Below are 22,717 nucleotides of genomic sequence, written 5' to 3' on the forward strand. Positions count from 1 at the left end.
ATGGCATGGCGGCGGTCATGACAGCACCAGGGGAGGTAACTCCTCTTCCGTTCTCTGCATCAGCCTGTGTCCCGTGACACGACTGGCCACCGCTTGCAGCCGATGGGGTATGCAAATTGGGTACGTGGTCCCTGGGCGATCTATTAATAGCTAAATTGTCCCCTGTTTCTGTGTCCATCCCATCATCACCTTCCTCAAACCACTGACTTTGCATAAAGTCAACCTTCAAAACTACAGCACTAAAGGTTGCTTGCATAGATTTTAGCAAGTTCATTTGTTCATCACTCGATGCACTCTCGTTGTCATCCTTGAAGCACTTCAAGTACTGCAAGTACTTCCAAGGATGACACCGAGAGTGCATCGAGTGTGCACAATGTGGCTGTCCAGTGCAGGGCTTGGCCGAGTTTCAATTTCTTCACATTCCGTTTCGTCAGTAGACAGTTTATATGAGCTTTGCTGCAATCCTTGGATTTGCTAGCATCATCAGTGGTAGATTTCCAGGCAACAATTCGGAATGTAACTTTTCAAGCAAATTGCTGGTCCTGGCGCCGTCGTTGCCCGATGTCGCCATTTTAGGAATTAGACAGGACACAGTCAAAGTTCAAACGGTTTCCCCAGGTAGAAAGTTCAGACAGGGTATCGAGTACACCAAAGTCAAGTTCGGACTTACATTCAACAGGTTTGGAAATCCAAACAGTTTACACAGTCTAATCCAAGAAAAACACAGTAAAATCCAATTTAAAGTCCTGAGCGATGATGAAAGCTAGGCCTGACCTCGCCGATGCCGGAAGCGCACTGAGCCGATTCCTCAAGGGCAATCTCATGGGAGGTCACGTGACCTGATGCCGAAGGAGAACTTGACATTAGACGTACTCTGCAGATCAGGTTTTCGACGAGTAATGTTTCAGGAGTACATATTTGTCTGAACTCTCCTTAACCTATCCGGAAGAAATAAGACAGATTATATCCAAAGCTAAAGCAACTTCTAGCCTGGAAGTCATACCAACATGGCCATTTAAAGCAAGCTTGGCTTCTCTTAGTCTGTCTCACAGTCCCTGAACCACATTAATTTCCCTACTGCCAAGCCCTCTCTGCAGTGCTAAAGCCTTAAATAAAGCAAGTCTAGATTTCCTCAGGTTCAGGGTCTGTTAACATCTGCATGAAAACTAACTCACTTTGGGGGTCGGATTACAAAGTAAACATATCTAACTACCATGGCTGGCCAGACCAACATCCTCACCAGTGGTCTGGAATCTTGCCTCACATTTTCATCTGTCAACTCTTAATTAACAAGCACATTGGGTGACATGAAGCTATAGTGGAGGCCTTGTGTACAGTTTCTGGTCTTGAAGAGACAAATCAAGCAAAATCTTGGGGAAAGGTTCCTCCTGAATGTAATGTTGTAAAAAGTATTGTTTCATTGTCTGACTTGGGTCCCCACATAGTAGCCCAATTGTAAATGCGGTTAAGGATTTCATTGTAATTAAAACAAGGGTTATTTTTCTTATTCCTGATATAAGATTATTGTGTGAAAGGAAAGAGTTCCTTCCGTTCCCCCAACTCTAAACCAAACTCTAAACCTAACCCTAAACCTAGCCCTAACTTAAATTTTGGACTTTCAATCATTTTGTGTGTTCTCTAGTAATTGTTGCGTTAAGTTTCGTTTATAATTCTAGAATATTTATACATATTATTTGGGATGGGGGAACGGGGGGAACTCTTACCGTGTGAAACTCTGGTGTGTTTTGAGTATCTCTTTTTATCTAATTGCTCAACAGTAAAACATATGGCAGGGACCTAGCACTCATGAAGAGTGAGTGAGTGAGTGAGTTTGGGTTTACACCGCATTCAGTATATTCCATATATGGCGGCGGTCTGTAAATAAGTCGAGTCTGGACCAGACAATCCAGTGGTCAACAGCATGAGCATCTACGCAATTGGGATACGATGACATGTGTCAACCAAGTCAGCAAGCCTGACCACCCGACCCGTTAGTCGCCTTCTCACGAAGAACCAAATTCAAAAGGCACAGCATCTCGGAATTAAATCTGTTTACCTTCGTGATGTGATTGAGGCATGCAAGGTGAAATCTAGTGAAGATGATCTTGTATCTAGAAATACCCAGAACATCTTCAAGCGTAAGACAGACGCTGGCCTTTTCACTTCCATTGAACAGTTTGTTTAAAAAAAGTTGGTTATCTATATCCTCTTCGCATATTATACAAATGGAAACTTTTGAATTTGGAGATAAATTCAAATTCATAAATAATTTTGTTGGTGTTACACACAGATCTTGCACCTTGGTCATCTAGTGTCCAAGTGACATTGTGGGCTGCAAGTTTCCCAACAGTAAAATGTTAGGCAGTAGGGGCACTTGACCGGCCCACATGAGGTGATGACAGCATGGAGATAGGACAGGGCTTAACAGGAGGGCCAATAAATATGCCTTTCACTTATAGCGTTATCTGATGGTTGTAAGATGTGACTTCTAATTGGTAACGACCCCAGCACGTGTAGCCCCAATGCAGATGTTCTTAGTCTCTGAATCTCTGGTCTCCCTAGGGCTCCTTTTCAATATAAATGGGCTTTGTTACTATCAAAATTATATATATTCAGAGACTAAGCCTTAGTCTAGGCTTCTCTCATCAGTCCATTATCCAATTGAGGGATGCCGCGGCCAATTAAAATTGAGTTAAAAAACTACCGGCCAGTATCTAATCTGTCTTTCATTTCAAAATGTTTGGAGAAAATTGTTTCACGAAGGCTTGAAGAACACCTTCTCAATAACAACCTGCTTGACCCCTTCCAGAGTGCTTACAAATCAAAACATAGCACAGACACTGTACTTGTTCGTATCCATAACGATGTCATGAGGGCAATGGACCAGCAGAATGTAACCCTGCTGGTCCTTCTTGATTTATCATCAGCCTTCGACACCCTAGACCACACGATACTGTTTTCTCGATTGGAGGAAAGACTGGGTGTTACAGGAAAGGCTCTTTCTTGGATCAAGTCCTATCTGTCGGCCAGAACTCAGGTTGCCAAGATTGGCGATGTTACCTCACTTCCGACAACAGTTGACGTTAGTGTTCTGCAAGGTTCAGTTCTGGGATTTCTGGTGGAAGCCGCGGTGGCTGAACGGGTTAGGCGGCTGACTTTGTGTGCTGGCGATTAGGTGCCTCACTCTGAGGGTGTGGGTTCGAATCCCGGATGGGACTCAACCCAACAAAAGTACTAGAATTTGTACTTTACTAAGAAAGTGTAATCCCAAATATAACATCATTTACATTTGACCACTTTCTAAATGGCATTGTGTATTCATATTCCAAAGAAGTTTAAACGTATCATTTTCCATGAAGCCCTGGACATGTTCAGGATCGAGTCATGGATAGACCTCGTAGTCAAAGCCACAGGCATGTCCAAAAAGATAGCAGAAGCATCGACCCGTGCCATCATGTCTTTTAAGATATGCTGTTTGTGATATGACAGTCTCTGTAAATTCATTACACAGACGACTTTTCATATTAATATTTTCTTTAAGGATCACATTTCGTTTAGAATCACAAAAGATTTAAGATTGCGAGTACATCTCAGTTGATTACAGCAGCAGCTCATTAAAGACTTGAGTAAGTCAAGTAGTCGCTCAGGGAGGTCAATACAATTAAGAGACTTCAGAATTCACTCGCGAGGGACAGAATCAAATTCTTTTTATCTGAACCTGCTAACAGTCCCGCCTTCTCGGACAAAACGATTTGGAGACAGGAGTTTCCGTAGAGCAGGCGCTGATCTGTGGAATGGGCTACCCCTGGCTGTCAGATAAATCAAGAAACTCAGCAGCTTCCGTTCCACCCTGAAAACCGTCAGGAGCATATGGCTAAGCGCACATAAGCAGGGATATCTCTGGATAAGATGAGCTATATAATTGTCCAATCTATTACCATTATATTAATATTATATTTTATAGTCAATCCAGCACATGATGAGGTTACGGTGATATGTTTTAGCCTCTTCCAAAATCATTTTCTGTACAAGAAGTTTATCCTTGCACTCCCAACATCGATCCCTTCCTTGCTCCCTTCTGCTCTCTATAATTATATCATTGGAAGAGAAGTAGGATGACACAAGATTTGTCAAACACCCTGTGAAGATTTTATATTGTGTATTTAAACACGTTATAGGGCGGAAGTTTTGGGGATCAGTCAAGACTACTTTCTTAGGAAGAAGTATTGTGCGACCTTTGCAGAACCATGAAGGAACATCACCTGTGTCCACAAGAGAACTTAAAAAGTACTGTAATGGTGTTTGGACACAGGAAAACAGTTTCCAGTACCGGTTCCCAAGAGAATTGAAACAGTGAAGTAACGGGAACAGTTTCCAGTACCGGTTTCCAATGCCATCAGGCCCTGGAGCTGTATTTGATTTGCATATTTTGATGACACTTTTGATATGTAACAGATAAGCGACCCAGTCCTTTTCTCGTGCTTTGCATGATCATACTCACGGACCCATGGTGCCTCAAGGTTACAGTCGCTGCGTACAGACCACAACTGTTTCCAAAACCTTTCATTGGCATCCATTATTATCGTTATTATCATTAAGTAATGCTGGGGTTGGCAATCGATATAGATCTGCTATGGATAAATGTAATCGTAACTTTGAGCAAAAGTCCTAAATATGTATGTTGTGTGAGAAAATTAAAACTTGTTCTGTCACAAAGGTTAATAATACGATATTATTGCTAACACATTCTTTTTCATATTGATAATCATTAATTATTTATTTTTCCGATTATCCATCATTTTAGCCAGCCTTAAGTAATACTGATATAAAAATAAACATTCTCCGTTTGTGTTGTTAGAGCTGTGTACTGACCTCTGACCATATGAACTGTCAAAATCTGTAAGACCGTCGGAAAACATTCGTGCAGCTTTGGCGAAACTGATACGACTAATCACTGGTGAGATTGTCACAAAGGCTGTTTCGGTCATTGTTTGATAAAAGACATGTACTGCACATGCGCGTAGCATGTGAGCGAGCCAACCAATCAACTCGGTGCTCACGGTCTCGTTGTATTTAGAAATCACATATATTTGTTCATTTCTTTCGTGGTTGTTTTTGCTTTATTCGTTTGTTTCTTTCTTTCTTGTTTAACGCCACACTCAGTAATATTCAAGCTACATGGCGGCGGTCTGTAAACAATCAAGTCTGCGCCGGATAAGCCAGTGATCAACATCATGAGCATTGTCGTTGCTATTGGGACACGATGACATGTGGCAACCTGGTCAGCGAGCCTGACCATCGATCCAGTTTGTCGTCCCTTCATGCTGAAGACCAATTCTAACTCGGATCTTCGATATTCAGTACTATCCCAGTTGTACACGCAGGAAAGGCCCTGACGTAGTAAACTTTCATAACGGACATTAAACGTTTGCTGAGTTCAGAATCAGTACTCAACCGACTGAATTGTGTCATGCCTAGCCCCAGTGCCACCAGCACTAGAATTCTAATTGTGGGTTCAGTTTCCAGTTGCCAATGAGGACAGACTACAACACTTCTCAATGAACTGGTCCTATGCTACCATCATCAATATTGTAGCCATACGATGGCGGTCTGAAAATAAGTGAGTCTGCGCCAGACAAGCAAGTGATCAGCAGCAGCGATCTTCACAACTGGGACACGATGAATCCATCGACCACGTCAGCGAACCTGTAAGACAGGCATGCAGTGCTGAAGATCAGTTCTCACCTGTAAATAAACAACCTTGACAGAAATAGAGAGATAACGCTCCATGTAATAGGTCATTCTTTCTTTATCAAAATGTTTTGAGTCATTTCTTAAAAAATTAGACGACAACTGGAAACACCACCTGCAGTTTTCCATTAACTGCCACTGTTCAGAGAAACACAAGCCAGTCCAAGAAGCAGCCATGTGGATCATCTGCCTACTGATCCCGGCTGTTTGGGGAGGGACAGAACTTCTGAAGAACGCTGACTTCGAGAACCCACACTTCAGCAGCACCGACTGGTACGCCATGGCCGGCACCATCTCAGCGACATCCGACGCCTACCACGGCCATACGGCGGCTAAAATCTCAAAAAGGTATTTTTATACACATTTTTGATAATATACTAAACATTTGCTTGATGTCACCAGCTTAAAAGGTAATATGTCCAACTGAGTGCATGTTTTGAAATAGCTGTATCATTTATGATACGCTCAAAGGCAAGCGTTATTGTGATTGGCTTGAAGTAAGACATGGGAATAAACAACTGATATTTTATGATGAGACCTCGCAAGAAAATCATTCAACAATAGGATTGTCGATGGCACGTTTAAACTTTTCTGGTGGACACATGCTAATGAGAGAACAGTGAGAGAACAGTCAAAATGAAATTCACAGTCAATGTGTATGTCCACCATGAGCATTGATACATGTTTGACACCTGCGCCTCATAGATACCAATCAAACGTCGCAAGAAGTCTTGTGGAATGGCATTCCATATCTGTGGAAGCACCTGGCGGAGTTCCTCAAACGTGACTGGGGGATTTGGCCAACGTCTCAATCACCTCTCCATTTCGTCCCAGATCTGGGTTCGGTCATCAGCGCGGTGCAAGAGAAATCTGGACTCGTCAATGAAGAGAATATGTATGTCTCCACCTCAGATGTTGCCTGCACCACTGATCGTAGGCGTTGGTTTATAACGTAATGTCAACAGGACGTCTAGCACGTATCCCGTGTGCTGCCAGACGCCAGCGAATGGTCCTTGGCGATATCCCGTTGACACCAGGGACTGTTCGGGCTGTCAGTGTGGCTGGTTGGAATCTTTGGCGCAGATGGATGGTTCGATCGTTGCATTGACAATCGTTGACAATCAAGTGATCAACAGCGTGAGCATCGATCTGCGCAATTGGGAACCGATGGTACGTGGTCAACCAAGTCAGCGAGCCTGACCACCCGATCCCGTTAGTCGCCTCTTACGACAAACATGGGTTACTGAAGATCAGTATTCTAACCCGGACCTTCACGGGTCACTTCTTGAAAGCACGTAAACGCATGCAAAAGAAAACCTACCGAGAGGGCCCTGTCTGGTTTATATATGAAGTGTACTATAAAGAATATTAAAACGTGTTAAAAAAGTTTTCTCATTGATATACACAAATGTGTTGATCACACCAACTTTGCCTTTGTTAGCTAACTTGTTTGATGAATGACTGTTCCTTGTGGGCCACACAATGCCAACAAATAAAGGGTGAGCAATAATTTGTCAGATATCCAAACTGTCTGACCAAACCCAAAACGTCAAATCACGAAATAAATACATTGTCAAAAGACATACGATTGTCAGTGGACCTTTTGTGATCTCCACGGTGCACGTTGCATGCTCTAAATAGGTGTCTGGATGGCTATCAAGGGAAATTGGTTTCACTCTTCATTAAGAGCATTGCCGAGTTGCTGGAAGGGCAGGGCGGCTTGTAATTCGTTCCACATGTTTTCGATAGGGTTGAGGTGTTGAGGTTATCAATATGGGTAGTCCGCACTCACGTATCGCAACGTATGTAAAGAAAACAAATAAATAATGTCATTTGCAAATACAGAAAAATACGCTTATATAAGGAACACCCTTATAACGAACGAACTGACGGATATAACGAACTAGTTTAATTTTTGCCCCGGACCCCTTCTGTATCTTATTTTATTATCCATATGGTGAAACATTACCAGTGTCATGTATATCAAATGTGCACATATCACTTTTGCCTAGCAACCATTGTTTCTGTATTACATCGTCTGTGACGTCATTAAACCATGGAACGTGACGTCAATTAACAGGGCAGTCACACTTGCTTACCGTGTTTTACTGCACAAATGTACATGAATATAATATATAGTAAAGACATTATTTACACTCGAGCAAGTGTGTCATACGACTTATACGAAACTCGTGCAAAATTATGTACTACCCTCGCTTTCACTCGTTTCGTATGACACACTTGCTCGTGTAATAATCTCTAAGTCTGTCTATTATTGTCGAAATAACGAACTACGGATATAACGAACAATAAGTGGTCTCTTTCAGTTCGTCATTACCGTTGGTGGACATATATTGTGATGCGGTGTTCGTGTATATTTTGTTTGATTCGTATATGTGTCGCTCCATGGTCAAAGAGTATCTGCCTGAATAGCGGACACGCATGCACACACACACGCACTCACACGGGCATGTGACATCATTACTCTTGCACGCGACGTTCATTCCCATTTCACCACTCACTATGTCATACACGCCGTTTTGAGCAGCGTTCTGCTTAACACCCGTACATTTTGTCTGTCTTGTTCGTGACGTCAAGGGCGGTGCTGTAGCCAAGTGGTTAAAGCGTCCGCACGCCAATTTCTGGAGTCCCCGACGTGATATTGCTGAAATATTGCTAAAGGTGGCGTAAAACAGGCAACCCTCGACAAATGGTTCAATTTCAACAAGCATTGTCACTAAGTTAAAAAGTAATGAAAGTGAAATTCGTAGTTTAAGATGAAGTTAAATGTCAACAAAAACATGAACAATACATTTCTCTTGATATCTTGCTCTGTAGTTGTTTTAAACACACACATATTTTCAAGACTCACTTTGGCCATAACATGAATGTCATGGTTTATGAAATATGCAAAAATAGTAATAAAGAAATTGCTTATCAAAAAACATTGAAAAGTCTTGAAAGTCTATGAAGGAAATCCAGTGAACCGTTCATGAGATATTTTGCTGACAATCTGAACATGCAGGTTAACATGTTGAAATCTTCAAAGTGTCGCCGTGACCTTGAGAATTACGTGAAGGTCACAAAATTCATCTGTGCCCTACGTCGTCGTCCCTAGATACAGCTTGGTGTCAACTGTGAATAACATCCAGTGAATGGTTCTTGAGGTATCTCCCTGACAAGCTTAACATGCAGGTTAACATGTTGAAATCTTCAAAGTGTCGCCGTGACCTTGAGAATTACGTGAAGGTCACCAAATTCATCTGGGCCCTACGTCGTCGTCCCTAGATAAAGCTTGGTGTCAACTATGAATAACATCCAATGAATGGTTCTTGAGGTATCTCCCAGACAAGCTTAACATGCAGATTAGCAGGCTGAAATCTTCAAAGTGTCGATGTGACCTTGAAAATTACATGCAGGTCACCACTGTCGACAGGGCTCTGTGCCTCTCCTAGTTGAAGCTTGGTGTCAAATATGAATAAAATCCAATGAATGGTTCTTGAGGTATCTCCCTGCCAAGCTTTACATGCAGTTTAACAGGCTGAAATCTTCAAAGTGGCGCTGTGACCTTGAAAATTACGTGAAGGTCACCAAATTCATCTGGGCTCTGTGCCTCTCCTAGATGAAGCTTGGTGTTGAATATGAATAAAATCCAGTGAACGGTTCTTGAGGTATCTCGCTGACAAGGGTAAAACGGTAAAAGTCCCTTTGTGGGGTTGAAATGAAGGTCAAGGTCACCAAACATGACTGGGACCTTTCGCATACTGTGATGAACGTCGGTACCAAATATGAAAGTATCTAGTCAACGGTTCTTAAGATATTATAATTCGTACGTACGTACGGACGGACGGAGCCTAATACTATATACCCCTAAACGCGCGGCGGGGTATAAACAAACTTACAAGTTTGAACAACACTTAGGCACTGGTCTTTATATTTTTATAGAATGGACTGTGGAAAAATGGTGCGTAATTTATAAATCATCATCATCACTATCATCATCGTCGTCGATGCAATAAAGGTCATAGCCGCATCGCTGCATCACGGGTGTTCTTAGTACAAACATGATCTAATCTTACTCATACTCTCACTCACTCACTCATGACATTCTTATCCCAGACTTTACCCTTTAGCCAGGCCTTACCCTTTACAGGTATCATGACTATGGGTCACTAAATCAGTTCGTCACGGTCAAGAAAGGTCACCGGTACTTCTTCTGGGCGTACGTCAAGATACTCAATTATGCAAGTGGAACGGATAAAGAGACTGTGTCTGCAGGGATTGCAGTGAAGGAGAGAAGCAGCGGTAAGATCACAAAAAGCCTTTCATTTATTCATTCATTCATTCATTCATTCATCTATTTATTCATTAATTCATTAACCATTCATTCATTCATTCACCCATCCATCCATCCATTCATCCAAAATCCATTCATTCATTCATTCATCCATCCATCCATCCATCCATCCATCCATCTATTCATTCATCCATCCATCCATCCATCCATTCGTGTATGATACATGTAGAACACACTTTCATCAAGATGATACGTAAAGATACGAATATTGTGTAATAATCTACTTAGGAGAAGGTGACATCTTGTATTGAATTATTGACCTGTATCCCGGGCTGTTTGGAGGGATATCGTATCCCGGGCTGTTTAAAAGGGGTACCTGTGTCTTCAAATACAGAAGGCCATCAGTGGGTCCACAACATTTTATTCATTATTCCATTTGTCAACTACATGGTAATGTCGTAATGTCTAGGCGGCATTTGGGAGGCGATGGCCAGCCAACCTGCTGAGCCGCTGTCCGAGGGTCAAGTCCCGACTCACACAAAGCATTCTCTACTTATCCTTAAGGGTCGAATCCTGATCAGACTGTCACGTGTCACATTTATGACAGATGTGTGGTCAGCCCGCAGTATCCCGCACCTCATCCACAATGGCATGCTTCATTGGCCTATCGGCCTCTGTCTAACTTTCAGAAATTCAGATTATCCGTTCAGACATTCACAGCCTCTATATCACACAAAACAACACATGAAGTACCAATTTAGAGTTTTCCCAACCTCAACATTTACCATTCTAATTCAGCTTAGTATGTAACACGAGTTCTGATTGGCCTGTGGCAGTGATGTTATGTTATGTCATCTCTGTGCCGGAGTGTAATAATAAACGTGTGTAGTTTGAAAAGGGAACTACTTTTTCTGGCGATGGTGTAAGTTCAAGGAGTGATATGATTAACCTTTGACCTAGAGGATATTTGACCTGGTTTAAATAATGAATTTCTTTCACGAAACAACAGCGTAAAACGAGTTGAATTAGAATGGGGATAATTGTACTGTGTTTGACGAATTGGGGACGCGAGCCGATATAACGTTAAATTTGCGGCTATATAACCACCGGTATACGTCCCCAATTCGTCAAACACGGTACAGTTACGCGTCGCCGATATAACGTTAAATTTGCGGCTATATAACCACCGGTATACGTCCCCAATTCGTCAAACACGGTACAGTTACGCGTCGCCGATATAACGTTAAATTTGCGGCTATATAACCACCGGTATACGTCCCCAATTCGTCAAACACAGTACAGTTATCCCCTAAATCTATGTTTGCGACTTTCAGGCAAGACGCATTATCTTGGATTTGGCAGCACACCGTATATACAGACAAACCAGTGGCACATCATTGGAGGGGACACCGAAATAACCAATGTTGGTATGTAACTGTGCTTGGACTAACGAACCTTCTAACTTTATGTATAACACCTTCTTGTTTATCGCATAGAGACAATGTTTCAATGTAGATTTTATACCATTGTAAAATTAAAAGTGACGGATACAGCCAGGTGATGAGAGTGATTGAGTATGGTTTTACGCCGCTTTCAGAAATATTCTAGCAATATCACGACGGGGGACGCTATAAATGGGCTTCACACATTGTACCCATGTAGGGAATCGAACCCGGGTCGGTCGGTGTGACGATTGAACGCTCTACCACTAGATTACCTCACCGCCCCTCCAGGTAATCAGAGGTATACGATATCGTATATCGTGACAAGCAGCCGATTAATGCAAAACAAAAACAACAGATAACATAGTGGCTCAAGCGTTCGCTCGTCACGCCAAAGGCCCAGGTTCGATTCCCCACAGGGGCACAATGTGTGAAGCCCATGTCTGGTGTCCCCAGCCGTGATATTGCTGGAATTTTTTCTAAAAGTGGAGTAAAACTAAACTCACTCACTCACTGATAAACAAGTAGCAGACCTCTGGGTGAGACCAGTAGGAGAGCAGGATCCCATATATCCACGAAGCCAATATACAGGAAGGAATCGTGTGCTTGGACTGTCAACGCCGAATATTAGAATCATATAAAATATCACCTTGGATTTTGACTGTTGAACTATACTGTCAGTAACGGACGTATGGAAGGATTGTGTGTTCGAATACGTCCCGAGTGAGCTACGCAACTGGGAAACAAAGACATGTGTCAACCAAGTCAGCGATTCTGGATTCCGTTAGTCGCCTCTTACGATGAGCTTGATTTGCTGAAAACCACTTCTGATCCGGATCTTCAAATGCGTGCGTTAGTTTTCGGCATCTGTATTTATTATTTTCATTTATGCCGTGAACGATGTCAATGCGCTCTTGTATATTCTGAACAAACGCAACCTACATAAACACCTTTCGAGATCGCCACAAACATAGGCAGGGCCACCTGTGACCAATGCATATACATTCCCTCACAGTATAAAGTTTAAACGAATTCTTCTGCATGACAAAACTGTTGAATGTTTACAGATATATCTGAGGCGCGTGTCTACATCCGACCTTCAGACCAGAGTGTCGACTTCATCGTGGACTACGCCAGTTTGCAGGAAGTTTACCCTCTGTCTGGTTTCCCTGGCGACGCCAACAAGAGGATCGATAGCGTCCGGAAAGGAGACCTTACGATCAGGTAGGAGTGGTAAAGACATCTGAAATCTGAAATAATTGTACATCCATATCTATAGGAACAAGCCTGTGCATTTGTATCAATATTAAGCGACAGTGCGACAAGTGATCAAAATTTTCGGTAAGTATCAACGATATTACTCGAAGCACGACAATTCAATCATGCGATAATTGGACAAATGGTCAAATTGTCACCCTTTTGGTAAATATCAACGATCGTCCTTCAGGCTCAGGGAACATAAACAAACATCGAGGGTACATGGGCCTTCGGGCTCAGGGAACATAAACAAACATTAAAGTACATCACCCATGGGCCCCGAGGGACCAGTGAACAACGTACCCTTTTGGTAAATATTAACGATATCATTCGAAGCACGACAATTGGCCGAGCTGATTGGCCGAGCGCTCTTCGGGCTCAGGGAACATAAACGAACATCGAGGGTACATCAGCTCATGTCCCCCTCGAGACCAGTGAACAACTAGGAATGTGACCATGGGACAAGTGGTCAAAATGTCACATTGTCGCGCAATGGTTAATTCAGAGACATTTTACTTGTTTCTGTAAGGGCGAATTGTCACTTTTGGGACTCCATATATTAGGTTAAACTGGCAAGACACATCGTAACATGTACCTGTTTGTGCTGGCGGGCATGATTCTCAGGATTCACTTGTACGCCTGATATCACTTCCATCTACATTATGAGCATCTGTCTACGCAATAGGGATACGATTACATCAACCAAGTCAGCGAGCCTGACCGCCCGATCCCGTTCGTCGCCTCTTACGACAAGCACCGGTTACTGAAGATCAGTTCTAGCCCGGATCTTCACTATATTTAGTACTATCCCAGACCATAGGTCTTGTCTTTGGATTCTAGATAGATTAGGTTAATGACAGAATGTGTACCATATTGTCCCGGTGCCGCAGACTTTTGTCCGTGTTTCCATTCACTTGTTTGACTGGTTCATTATTTACACAAATGACATGACATAGCTTCAGTATTGCTGAGACACAACACAGCACTCAATCTGTTATTCCTCTCTCAGGCTTGATGATCATTCAGTAGAACCCAGTGGACTCACCGTGGAGGTGAGTTTAATCTCTTCTCACTTGGGTAAGTATGGTTTTACGCCGTTTTTGCAATATCCAAGAACATCACAGCTGGTGCGTAAATGTTACTCTGTTCGTGTACATGATTTTCGAGATAAAACTTCACACAGAAACTGTCGCGTGAAAGGTGTTTTACAACATTTTTATTTCGAAATGTTGCAGTAACGTGGCATATAAACTGCCGGACAAAAAAACTATGCTTGATGGAGAAATATACGAGACGTTGTTTTTTCAGTGGTCATGCATTCGATACGAGTATATTGTTGTGTTTTGTCTTTAAGTCTTTAAGTTTTCACAATTGTTTTTACCAAGTAACCTCTTTGTCAGTTCGAGTTAGTTATGAAGTGTGTACTTACTATTGCACGTCAGTATATATGCTCAACAAAAACGGTTAAAGACCACCCAATTTTCAATATCTAAATATTTAATAGTTCATATTATTAGGGGGACGCGGTGGGCGAGCTGGCTAAGGCGCCAGGCTAGTGATCCAGCGAAGTTGAGGTGTCGGGATCGAGCCCACCTGTGACCGGGTGTAAAAACCTGGGAGTCAACATTGTGTGCAGACTCTTTCAGTGTTGTCACAACCCCTAGTGTACAGTACACAACCCTGTGCACTTAAAAGAACCCACGAATCCGCTGGTATATATGACCAGATGGTGGCCACATGAATACGTGCAAACACCCAGTTGCGGGTACAGCAGCGTGCAGTAAACTTGGACAAAGTACTATGACTATGTGTCCCAGTCCACCCAGCTGTGAATGGGTACCTCGTTAGGATGAGAAAGCCACAATAACTCAGTGTGCCTAGTGGCTGCAAGAGTTGTATACTCCCCAGGGAGTTGAGATTGATAATACGATGTGCCGTTGAGATTGACATCCAATGATCGAGGGAAAAAATACCAGCGCCTTGAGCATGCACTAGTTGCCTGGATATTTGCGCCATATAAATATCCTGTAATAATAATAATAATAATTCTTCAATACTGAATATTTCGGTGATCCTTAACTTTTTAATGTTGAGTATATAACAGAACGGCTGTAAACTATAATAGCTAAAATACATGGAATTTTCATGAAACGGCCCTTAACGCAGGGCCCACACTCCGGCGCAGTGATGACTTAGCATACTGGGTGCCTGGGCTTACGGTTCAGTCGACATTGGCTTTGGACTGGCAGATATTCTGGGGCAAACAAGTCAAAGCAACCCGAATTCCCGCTTAAATAGCGGTAATATTGGCATTCTTGCTGGTGCTAACGTTGTTGTTGGACCAAAACCGAACACTGAAAACTGACGTTGTGTCTGACATAGTTTGACATGTTGCAGGCTATGGTTTTGTCAAAGGCCAAGGTCGAATATCGACACGTTCTGTTGTGACGTCACTGGAATTGTTCGATGACGTAATTGCATTCGGTCAGTCAACCCCGTGAGAAGTTGGTTTTGAGTAAACTTACAGTCAAATTCCTTCATTGTTTCCTTTTTCTTTTCAACAAAAAATCCATGTATTTTAGCAATAATAACGGTAATGCTATTTTTGAGGGCATGATCATTTGCAGAAGCCCTCGGTCTTTTTCAACTGCCCTCCTTCGTCGGGCAGTTAATGGAAGACCTAGGGCTTCTGCAAAATGATAATGCCCTCAAAAATGGTACCTCAAAAATAGCATTACCCTTATAATATGGCATCTCTGTGCATATTAAGTGTGTATTGCTTTCATCCATCAATATATTTTTAGTTACACGGTGTTTTGAAAGGGTATACGGGACTCTACAAGCTAGGGTCTTACAATCCCGTACACCCTTTCAAAACACCATGACGAATTTATTATCCTTAAGATTTTTATGTTAAGCTTATTTTTATAACCAACTTTCAATAGAAATAACATAAAGCGACATTCTACCACGACTTCAGTAAACACTGGATTGTGATTGGTTAATTAAAATCATTCAGAGGTATATAATCACGTTATACAGGTCTCTGATTTTCCGTGCGCAATCATACATGGTTTACGGTAATGCACTATTTTTGTCTGCCCACCAACATGGCGGACACCAAACAACCTACCGATACATCGATAAATTACGGCGATTTTGCTGTCGGAAATTACACATATGTCTTAAAGATGGATTTAGCGATGACGGGCTCGACTCACTACTTGCGTAGATCACAGCAATAGGTGTTTATACATACAAAAGTACTTCGAAAGCGTGGAAACAAATATTCAGTCGAACAAGATCAAAACATCGTCTGCTTTCCGAATAAAAATTCAGCAAAAACAAATATGTTTACGTTGAGTCTATGTTATGTCAGAATAGATCCAGCAATAGACTGCTACATAATTTCCGTGTTAAATTTATTATCAGCTTTCGTCAACGATATCGCCACTGATCTTGATCCGGTAACGGAGGATGCATTAACATCGAACGCCGAAGAAATTTTAATGCCTTCCGTCCACATAAATAAACAGTTGGGTTATCAATTCAAACAAAATGATATTTTGAAATTTGTACTGTTTCAAATTTAGCGGAAGTAAAACACAATTACAGCATCTGCAAACCGTTCTGTTTAGCCCAACATATTTTTTTTCAAAAAGTATCGATATAATATCGTTGAAAAAGTTATTTAGCTTAGTCATGATTCCTCTTATCCATTACACTGCTTGATCTAAAGTAGTCTATTAAAGTATAATTAATTACCTTACCGTGTTTATGCCAGAGGTACACCCTCATGTCCTAATCCATCCTTTCGGAAATATCACCACAAATCTGGCTCTTTGTCAACAGACTCGCGAACATGCCAGCGAATCCGATTCAATTTGAATTCACTACACTTTGAAGCCACTAGGTCACAAAACACTTTCCAAATGTAGAAAATAATATGCGTAGAATCGAATTTGAGCACAAAGTACACACATGAGTGTGTAAGAGTCACCACAGCTGTCGCACGCAGACTTAGAGGTGCGTGAAATCGTCAAGTTGACAGGGCGCAAAATTCAACAGTATCTTAATTCGGTACAACACGGACTTCTCGTTACAGCAAAAGCGCCTCTACTCTTAAATTTTGTACCAGTACCAGTAATTAGATATCAAAGACTATCTCAGTCATACAATCAGGTTAACCTTGCGCAAACTGTCAGAGGCTCTCCTGTCGCATCTTTCCAAATTTGCACGTAAATGTAAACAATGACTTCCGAGAAAAGGTCAAGGCCATGTGGTTGCTGCCATTATTCTGATGGGGAAAGGGTCTACGATGGAATTTTCAAATGTGAACCAAGCTTTTTAAACTTATTTGATATATGTTTTCCATTTGTTATTACTGAATCTGGAGTTTGTTAGTCATTGACGGTTTGTCACCAATCACCCCGTTTCGGGCGATGCCACTTGAGATTGGAATGCGAGGCCGCTTCACGTATTGACTCGTAACCAAAGAAAGAGCTCCACCTGAAATTGTTCATAAAATTGTCATGGTAGAATGGAGATAAACCTACGGTGTTGGAAAATCAGAGGTATACATGAAGAAATTTGCTGGGACCAAAGAAAAGTGTTTACTTATCAGGTATGTTTAGTTAAGCAGTCTTTACTTAGGCGGTTTCCACTGTATAACGAAATTATAATAGCTCTAATTGTTCATTTAAAACCTCACGTTACGCGTTCGGTTTTAACTGAAATTCGGTAGCTTTTAGCGAAATTATAATAGCTCTAAATTGTTCATTTAAAACCTCACGCTACGCATTCGGTTTTTAAATGAAATTTAGAGCTATTATAATTTCGTTATATATACCTCTGATTTTCCTACACAGTAGGTTTATCGCCTAAATAAACTCGTAAAGGGAAATAACTCTTGATGGCTTGGTTTATGATAAAATGATGAGGTGTTTGTTATTTGACAAGTGAAATGCAGAAACATTTTATTTGTTTGATATTTTTATTGACACAAACAAATACGAAATTATGGCAACAATCTTATTACTCTGTTTATATCATAATTGTATACGCCGACTCTAAAATTTCAAAGCAATCAGCTGTTTGGCAGCCATATTCTATCTAAGGTCAAGGTCATTTGTACAACCAGTGTACAGTCGTCACCACTAGCCCTTTTCCGTAACCGTTATTTGGCCTGTCCCGGAATAACACGAGTTGGTCACGAATTAGTGTAGTGTGTCACGTGACAGATTTGGCGGGGTGTATGGTTCGTACACCTTGGCAAATTCGCCTACATGGTTTCGTATGCTTTGGCTATTGACTAGTGTTTGGAATTGGTGTAAATCTCATATTTGATGACTGGTTCATTACAACCGATCAATCATCGAAAATAATTGGTTAGCGTCATTTATCAAATTTTCCTGGTTATGTTTGTTAATGCAGAAAAAACATCTTTCACATCTTTAAAGGATGACTAGTGTGTTAGGAACATACATTTCCTGGAGTTGTTCTTAATCATGACTTGGAACGAGCTTGTAGTGCTTATGCAATGTAGAGACAAAATCAACCTTTTGAAAAATATTGTTATTGCAAACAAGTGTTCCAAAATTGTTTGTGTTCGATTATGAGAAAACATGATCGATTGCTTGGTCGTTTTGTCATTGCGACCAATCTTCGATTATTTCAATTAATCGGACCACCACTACTATTGACCAGTCAGAATTCGACAAATATATCTTAAGGGTAATAAGATTCCGTTTGTTTTTGCTGTTGACTAATCAGAATTCGACAAAGTTATCTTAAGGGTAAAAAGTAAGGGTACAGCAGTTAAGTAATATGGCATTTTTGTGTGCATTCCAGGTGCAGGAGATGACAGGTTTGTTCGCATTCGGATCAGCTGTGAACGCCGGTGCATTCGTGGACCCCCGCTTCAAAGGGTACCAGGACTACTTCTACAAGAACTTCAACTGGGCCGTCATTGAAAACGACCTCAAATGGACCAATATGGAGCCACAGAGGGTGGGACATTTTTTAAAACTAGATTCCTTCGACTCCCCTCACGGGCTTCAAAGTGTGAAGCCCATTTCTGGTGCCCCCCGCCGTGATAATACTGGAATATTGATAAAAGCGGCGTAAAAGAGGCCACCCTCATCAAATAGAGTGAGTTTAGTTTTACGCCGCTTTTAGCAGTATTCCAGCAATGTCTCGGCGGGGACACCAGAAATGGGCTTCACACATTGTACCCATGTGGGGAATCGAACACGGGTTTTCGGCGTGACGAGCGAACGCTTTAACCACTAGGCTACCCCACCGCCCCCTCATCAAATAGAAGTGAAAAATACTTCATTTAGGGACTGATCTTACATTTTTAAATAATGGGATGTCGGAAAATGGTGAATGATTTTTAAATATATAATTTTATCATCATCACCATCATCGTCACTATCACCGTCGTCGTCCTCATATGTGTTGTTGTTTTTAGGGTCACATCGACTACAACACTGCAATGAACGCCATAGACGCATTGCTGCATCACGGGTATGCTTAGTACAACCATGATGTAATCTCATATATAATGTATGAATATACACTCTGTTGTCCTCTTGTAAGTGCGTGAGTGAGGATGGTTTTACGCCGCTTTTAGCAATATTCCAGCAATATCACGGCTGGAGACACCAGAAATGAGCTTCACACATTGTACACACGTGGGGAATCAAACCCGGGTCTTCGGCGTGACGAGCTACCGCTTTACCTACTTGGCTACCTCACCGGCCCCTCTGGGGTAGCCTAGATGTTACAGCGTTCGCTCGTCACACCGAAGACCCGGGTTCGATTCCCAGCCGTGATATTGCTGGAAAATTGCAAAAAGCGGCGTAAAACTAAACTCACTCACTCTAATAATGTTATAGTATGGAAGACGTTATTGTGGGCTTAGCAGAAAACCCTTTCATCTGAAGACAAATATGCAAATGGAATTAGTTGATTTTCGAACACAAGTTTCGATAAAAGTAATGGATGTATCTCTTTGGCCTTGTCTGTCGGGTTACACGGTGCATTCCGTTGAACACTTTTCGGACCATGGCCAAATAGTCATTAAGCATTAGAAATGTACTGTTGAAATTAATGTAGCTGTTCTTTTCTGGCATTGCATTACTTCCTGAGTCATGAGCACAAATACCAACTATAACGGTAATTTTAATTTTATTTGATTTTTTACATTTTTTTAATTTATCCGTACCATTTGTTTCTTTATTTCTGCTGTTAGTGTTAACTTTTAAAAAGATACAACATTGGCAAACTTTATTAATAACTTCTTTCTCGTGACGTTTTGATACAGATTCTTGTGCCGTTGTCAATCTGGAAGAATCGGTATTGAAACTCACAAAATATAAGAAGTTGTCATCCGTAAAGTTTGTCAATATTGTACTTCCCAACGTCGCAGGTGCCACTCAAAGAAGTTTTAAAAAGACGTCCTTGAAGATACGTTCACTGTTATATTCAGGATCAAAGTTCGAGGTCACAATATCTTCTGGGAGTCGAACTCGCCGGCCTGGGTTAACCACCTATCTGGACAAGCTTTACGTCAGGCAATGGAGAAACGCATGAATGACGTTGTTGGACATTACAAGGGAAAGTAAGTTATTCTATTATGTTGTATATATAGAGAATACTAAACGATGTCCCGTGTAATACCATATTTCTGAAACGAGTGAATGGTTTGGGATCTAACGGGCCGTCGTTTAGTATTTTATTTATTACTTACCCAACATTAGCAAAATAATATCTCAGAATTCAACTTACAGAACGAGTGCATTACGCCGTCAAAACAGCATCACGCGTATGAATACATTTCATTTATGATTGTCAACATTAGTCTATATAATTTGATTTTTTTAAATAAACAAGGGGCTATGAAAAAAAAGGGACGATTTGGCTTCAGCCAACATATTATTTTTTATATAAATGCTATTTCACGCAACCCAGCGAAGAACAGTTAAATATCGCGATTTCGAGATGTGTTGTGAATGACAGCCGACATTTTGTTTTGATCACGTTACTTTGGTCATGTGACCGAGTGCAAATAGTTCCGGCCGCACGCGATGTTATTACGCAATGTGTAATAACATTGTAGATTTATTAAACAGTGATATCTTCAAGGGGTGAATAATGCAATATAGTATGGCCAGAAATTATTGAGAATTTTAGGAATATGTTTAATTGGATTTCTAGTATAAACTTGGTTTCATTCAAGAGAGACAACTTCGTTAATCCTTTTTTATTAGTTTGTGAAGAGTTATCCCCCTTTGTTTACTTGCTAGCAGACGACATTTTCAGTGATCCTCAGTATGAATGATTTAGAGAAGAGGAAGTTGATTTTAGAGTATTATAACAAGGACATCAGATCAGCTAAAGTGATTTCAAGTAGAACAGGCACCCCGTTGTCCACTGTTTATCGTGTTTTGCAAATGGATATGGCAAATATATTGCAAATGGATATGGCATTGAGCACCAGGGAGGTGCAGGTAGGCCCAGAAAATTGACTGTCGGTGACAGAAGCGGCTTGGTGTTCTTGTTTCTAAAAACAAACGAAGGAGTTTAGAAAACTTAAGGCTGGATATGATTGATAGATGAACTGTGGCTGTCTGTAAGGAGACAATTAGAACTGAGCTGAATGCAATGGGTTGGCCCAAAAGTCGAGGAATTCCATCACCGATCATGAAACCTGAACAAAAGGAGCGAAGGTTGAACTGGTGCTTACAGCATAGAAATTTTAACTGGGACAATGTGATTTTCTCAGATGAAAGTTCTGTGTGGCTGTTTCCTAATACACTGAAATTCTGGACCAAACAACCTGAAAAAACCTTTGTATCAGCGTCCAAAGTAGAGTCCGAAATTTAACATGTGGGGTGGCATATCTGTGTTAGGGGCAACGCCCCTCTGTGTATTTGAAGGGAATATGAACAGTGAGAGGTACACAGATATTCTCGAGGGACATTTACTGCCATCTGCTCACTTGTCTATGGACATTTTTTTGATTTTCTAGCAGGACAACGACCCAAAACATCGTTCAAAGCATTGACAGGCCTGGTTTCGGACCCAAAATATGACATTATTACAATGGCCAAGCTATAGCCCTGACCTAAATCCAATAGAAAATGTTTGGGGACTTATGAAGGAAAGTGTCAATAACAAAAATCTGACAAATATTGCTGAAATGAAAGAAGAGGTGGTCCGATATTGGGACAGCATGGACCACGACTTTCTAACTTCTTTGATCAGTAGTATGCCCCGCCGCATTGAAGCCTGCATTGCTGCCCATGGTGACTTGACAAAATACTAACTATTCACCTGTCTTTGAATCTGGAGTTATGTTCTGCTAATATTCACATTTAATACGTGAGTAATGAGTGAAAACAAAAATACAATCTTTAAATTCTCAATAATTTCTGGTTGTGTATATACGATGAAACCCTTGAACGATGTGGTTGGAAATTGCAAGATAAAGTAAGTCACGACATTTGTACACCACGGCGATTATGTACGTCCTGCCCTGTAGGTACGGGTCGTACATGATGAACGCATTATTTACAGATTTGATCAAATGTATTGGTTGTTCGACAGCTAACATTTAATAAATTATTTCGAAGGTTATGTGTCGAATCCCACTTGATAGCTGGTGGCGGGGGCAGGCATGGTTGGGACGCATTGTGTTCACAATCTGAATCCGATTGCCAATTTCATGGTTTAACCAAGTCTTTATTTTGTCAAAATACCATTATCCCGAATTAATTATAAAATAGCTTTGTGGAAACAGTGAGAATTTTTGAGAAATCTCACAATTGTCCAGGCTATGCCATGATCAGACATTGTTCCCATGATGTTACTCGTAATAGTCAGAAATAATTTGGTCTGATTAAGAGTCATTCACATAACCAACATTGCACGCTTACAGAAGTGCACATCACCTTATAATCGAAAG

At 41.3% G+C, this 22,717-nt stretch overlaps 1 protein-coding gene and 1 long non-coding RNA gene across 4 annotated transcripts in view; one reads left to right on the forward strand and one right to left on the reverse strand.

The window, feature by feature from the left end:
* Window positions 1–714: 714 nt before the first annotated feature.
* On the reverse strand, window positions 715–22,686 carry LOC124267112. The gene is made up of 3 exons (XR_006895953.1): window positions 22,676–22,686; window positions 13,397–13,402; window positions 715–856 (listed from the first exon to the last, which is right to left on the reverse strand). It is a non-coding gene; the product is annotated as an uncharacterized LOC124267112 (long non-coding RNA).
* LOC124267089 (endo-1,4-beta-xylanase 3-like) overlaps window positions 5,847–22,717 on the forward strand; it is a 49,434-nt gene continuing 32,563 nt past the window's right edge. The window contains exons 1-8 of one of the 3 annotated variants that reach the window (XM_046701947.1): window positions 5,847–6,099; window positions 9,905–10,056; window positions 11,383–11,475; window positions 12,558–12,714; window positions 13,757–13,799; window positions 18,598–18,756; window positions 19,220–19,275; window positions 20,240–20,371. In XM_046701947.1, coding sequence (XP_046557903.1) covers window positions 5,927–6,099; window positions 9,905–10,056; window positions 11,383–11,475; window positions 12,558–12,714; window positions 13,757–13,799; window positions 18,598–18,756; window positions 19,220–19,275; window positions 20,240–20,371 — 965 coding nt within the window. In that variant the 5' untranslated portion in view covers window positions 5,847–5,926. The remainder of the gene's footprint in view (window positions 6,100–9,904; window positions 10,057–11,382; window positions 11,476–12,557; window positions 12,715–13,756; window positions 13,800–18,597; window positions 18,757–19,219; window positions 19,276–20,239; window positions 20,372–22,717) is intronic. The other 2 variants (XM_046701939.1, XM_046701930.1) reach the window with 2 other exon arrangements.

The sequence above is a fragment of the Haliotis rubra genome, unplaced genomic scaffold (assembly GCF_003918875.1).
Source record: "Haliotis rubra isolate DU_JTF1 unplaced genomic scaffold, ASM391887v1 Scf1001, whole genome shotgun sequence".
NCBI lineage: Eukaryota > Metazoa > Mollusca > Gastropoda > Lepetellida > Haliotidae > Haliotis > Haliotis rubra.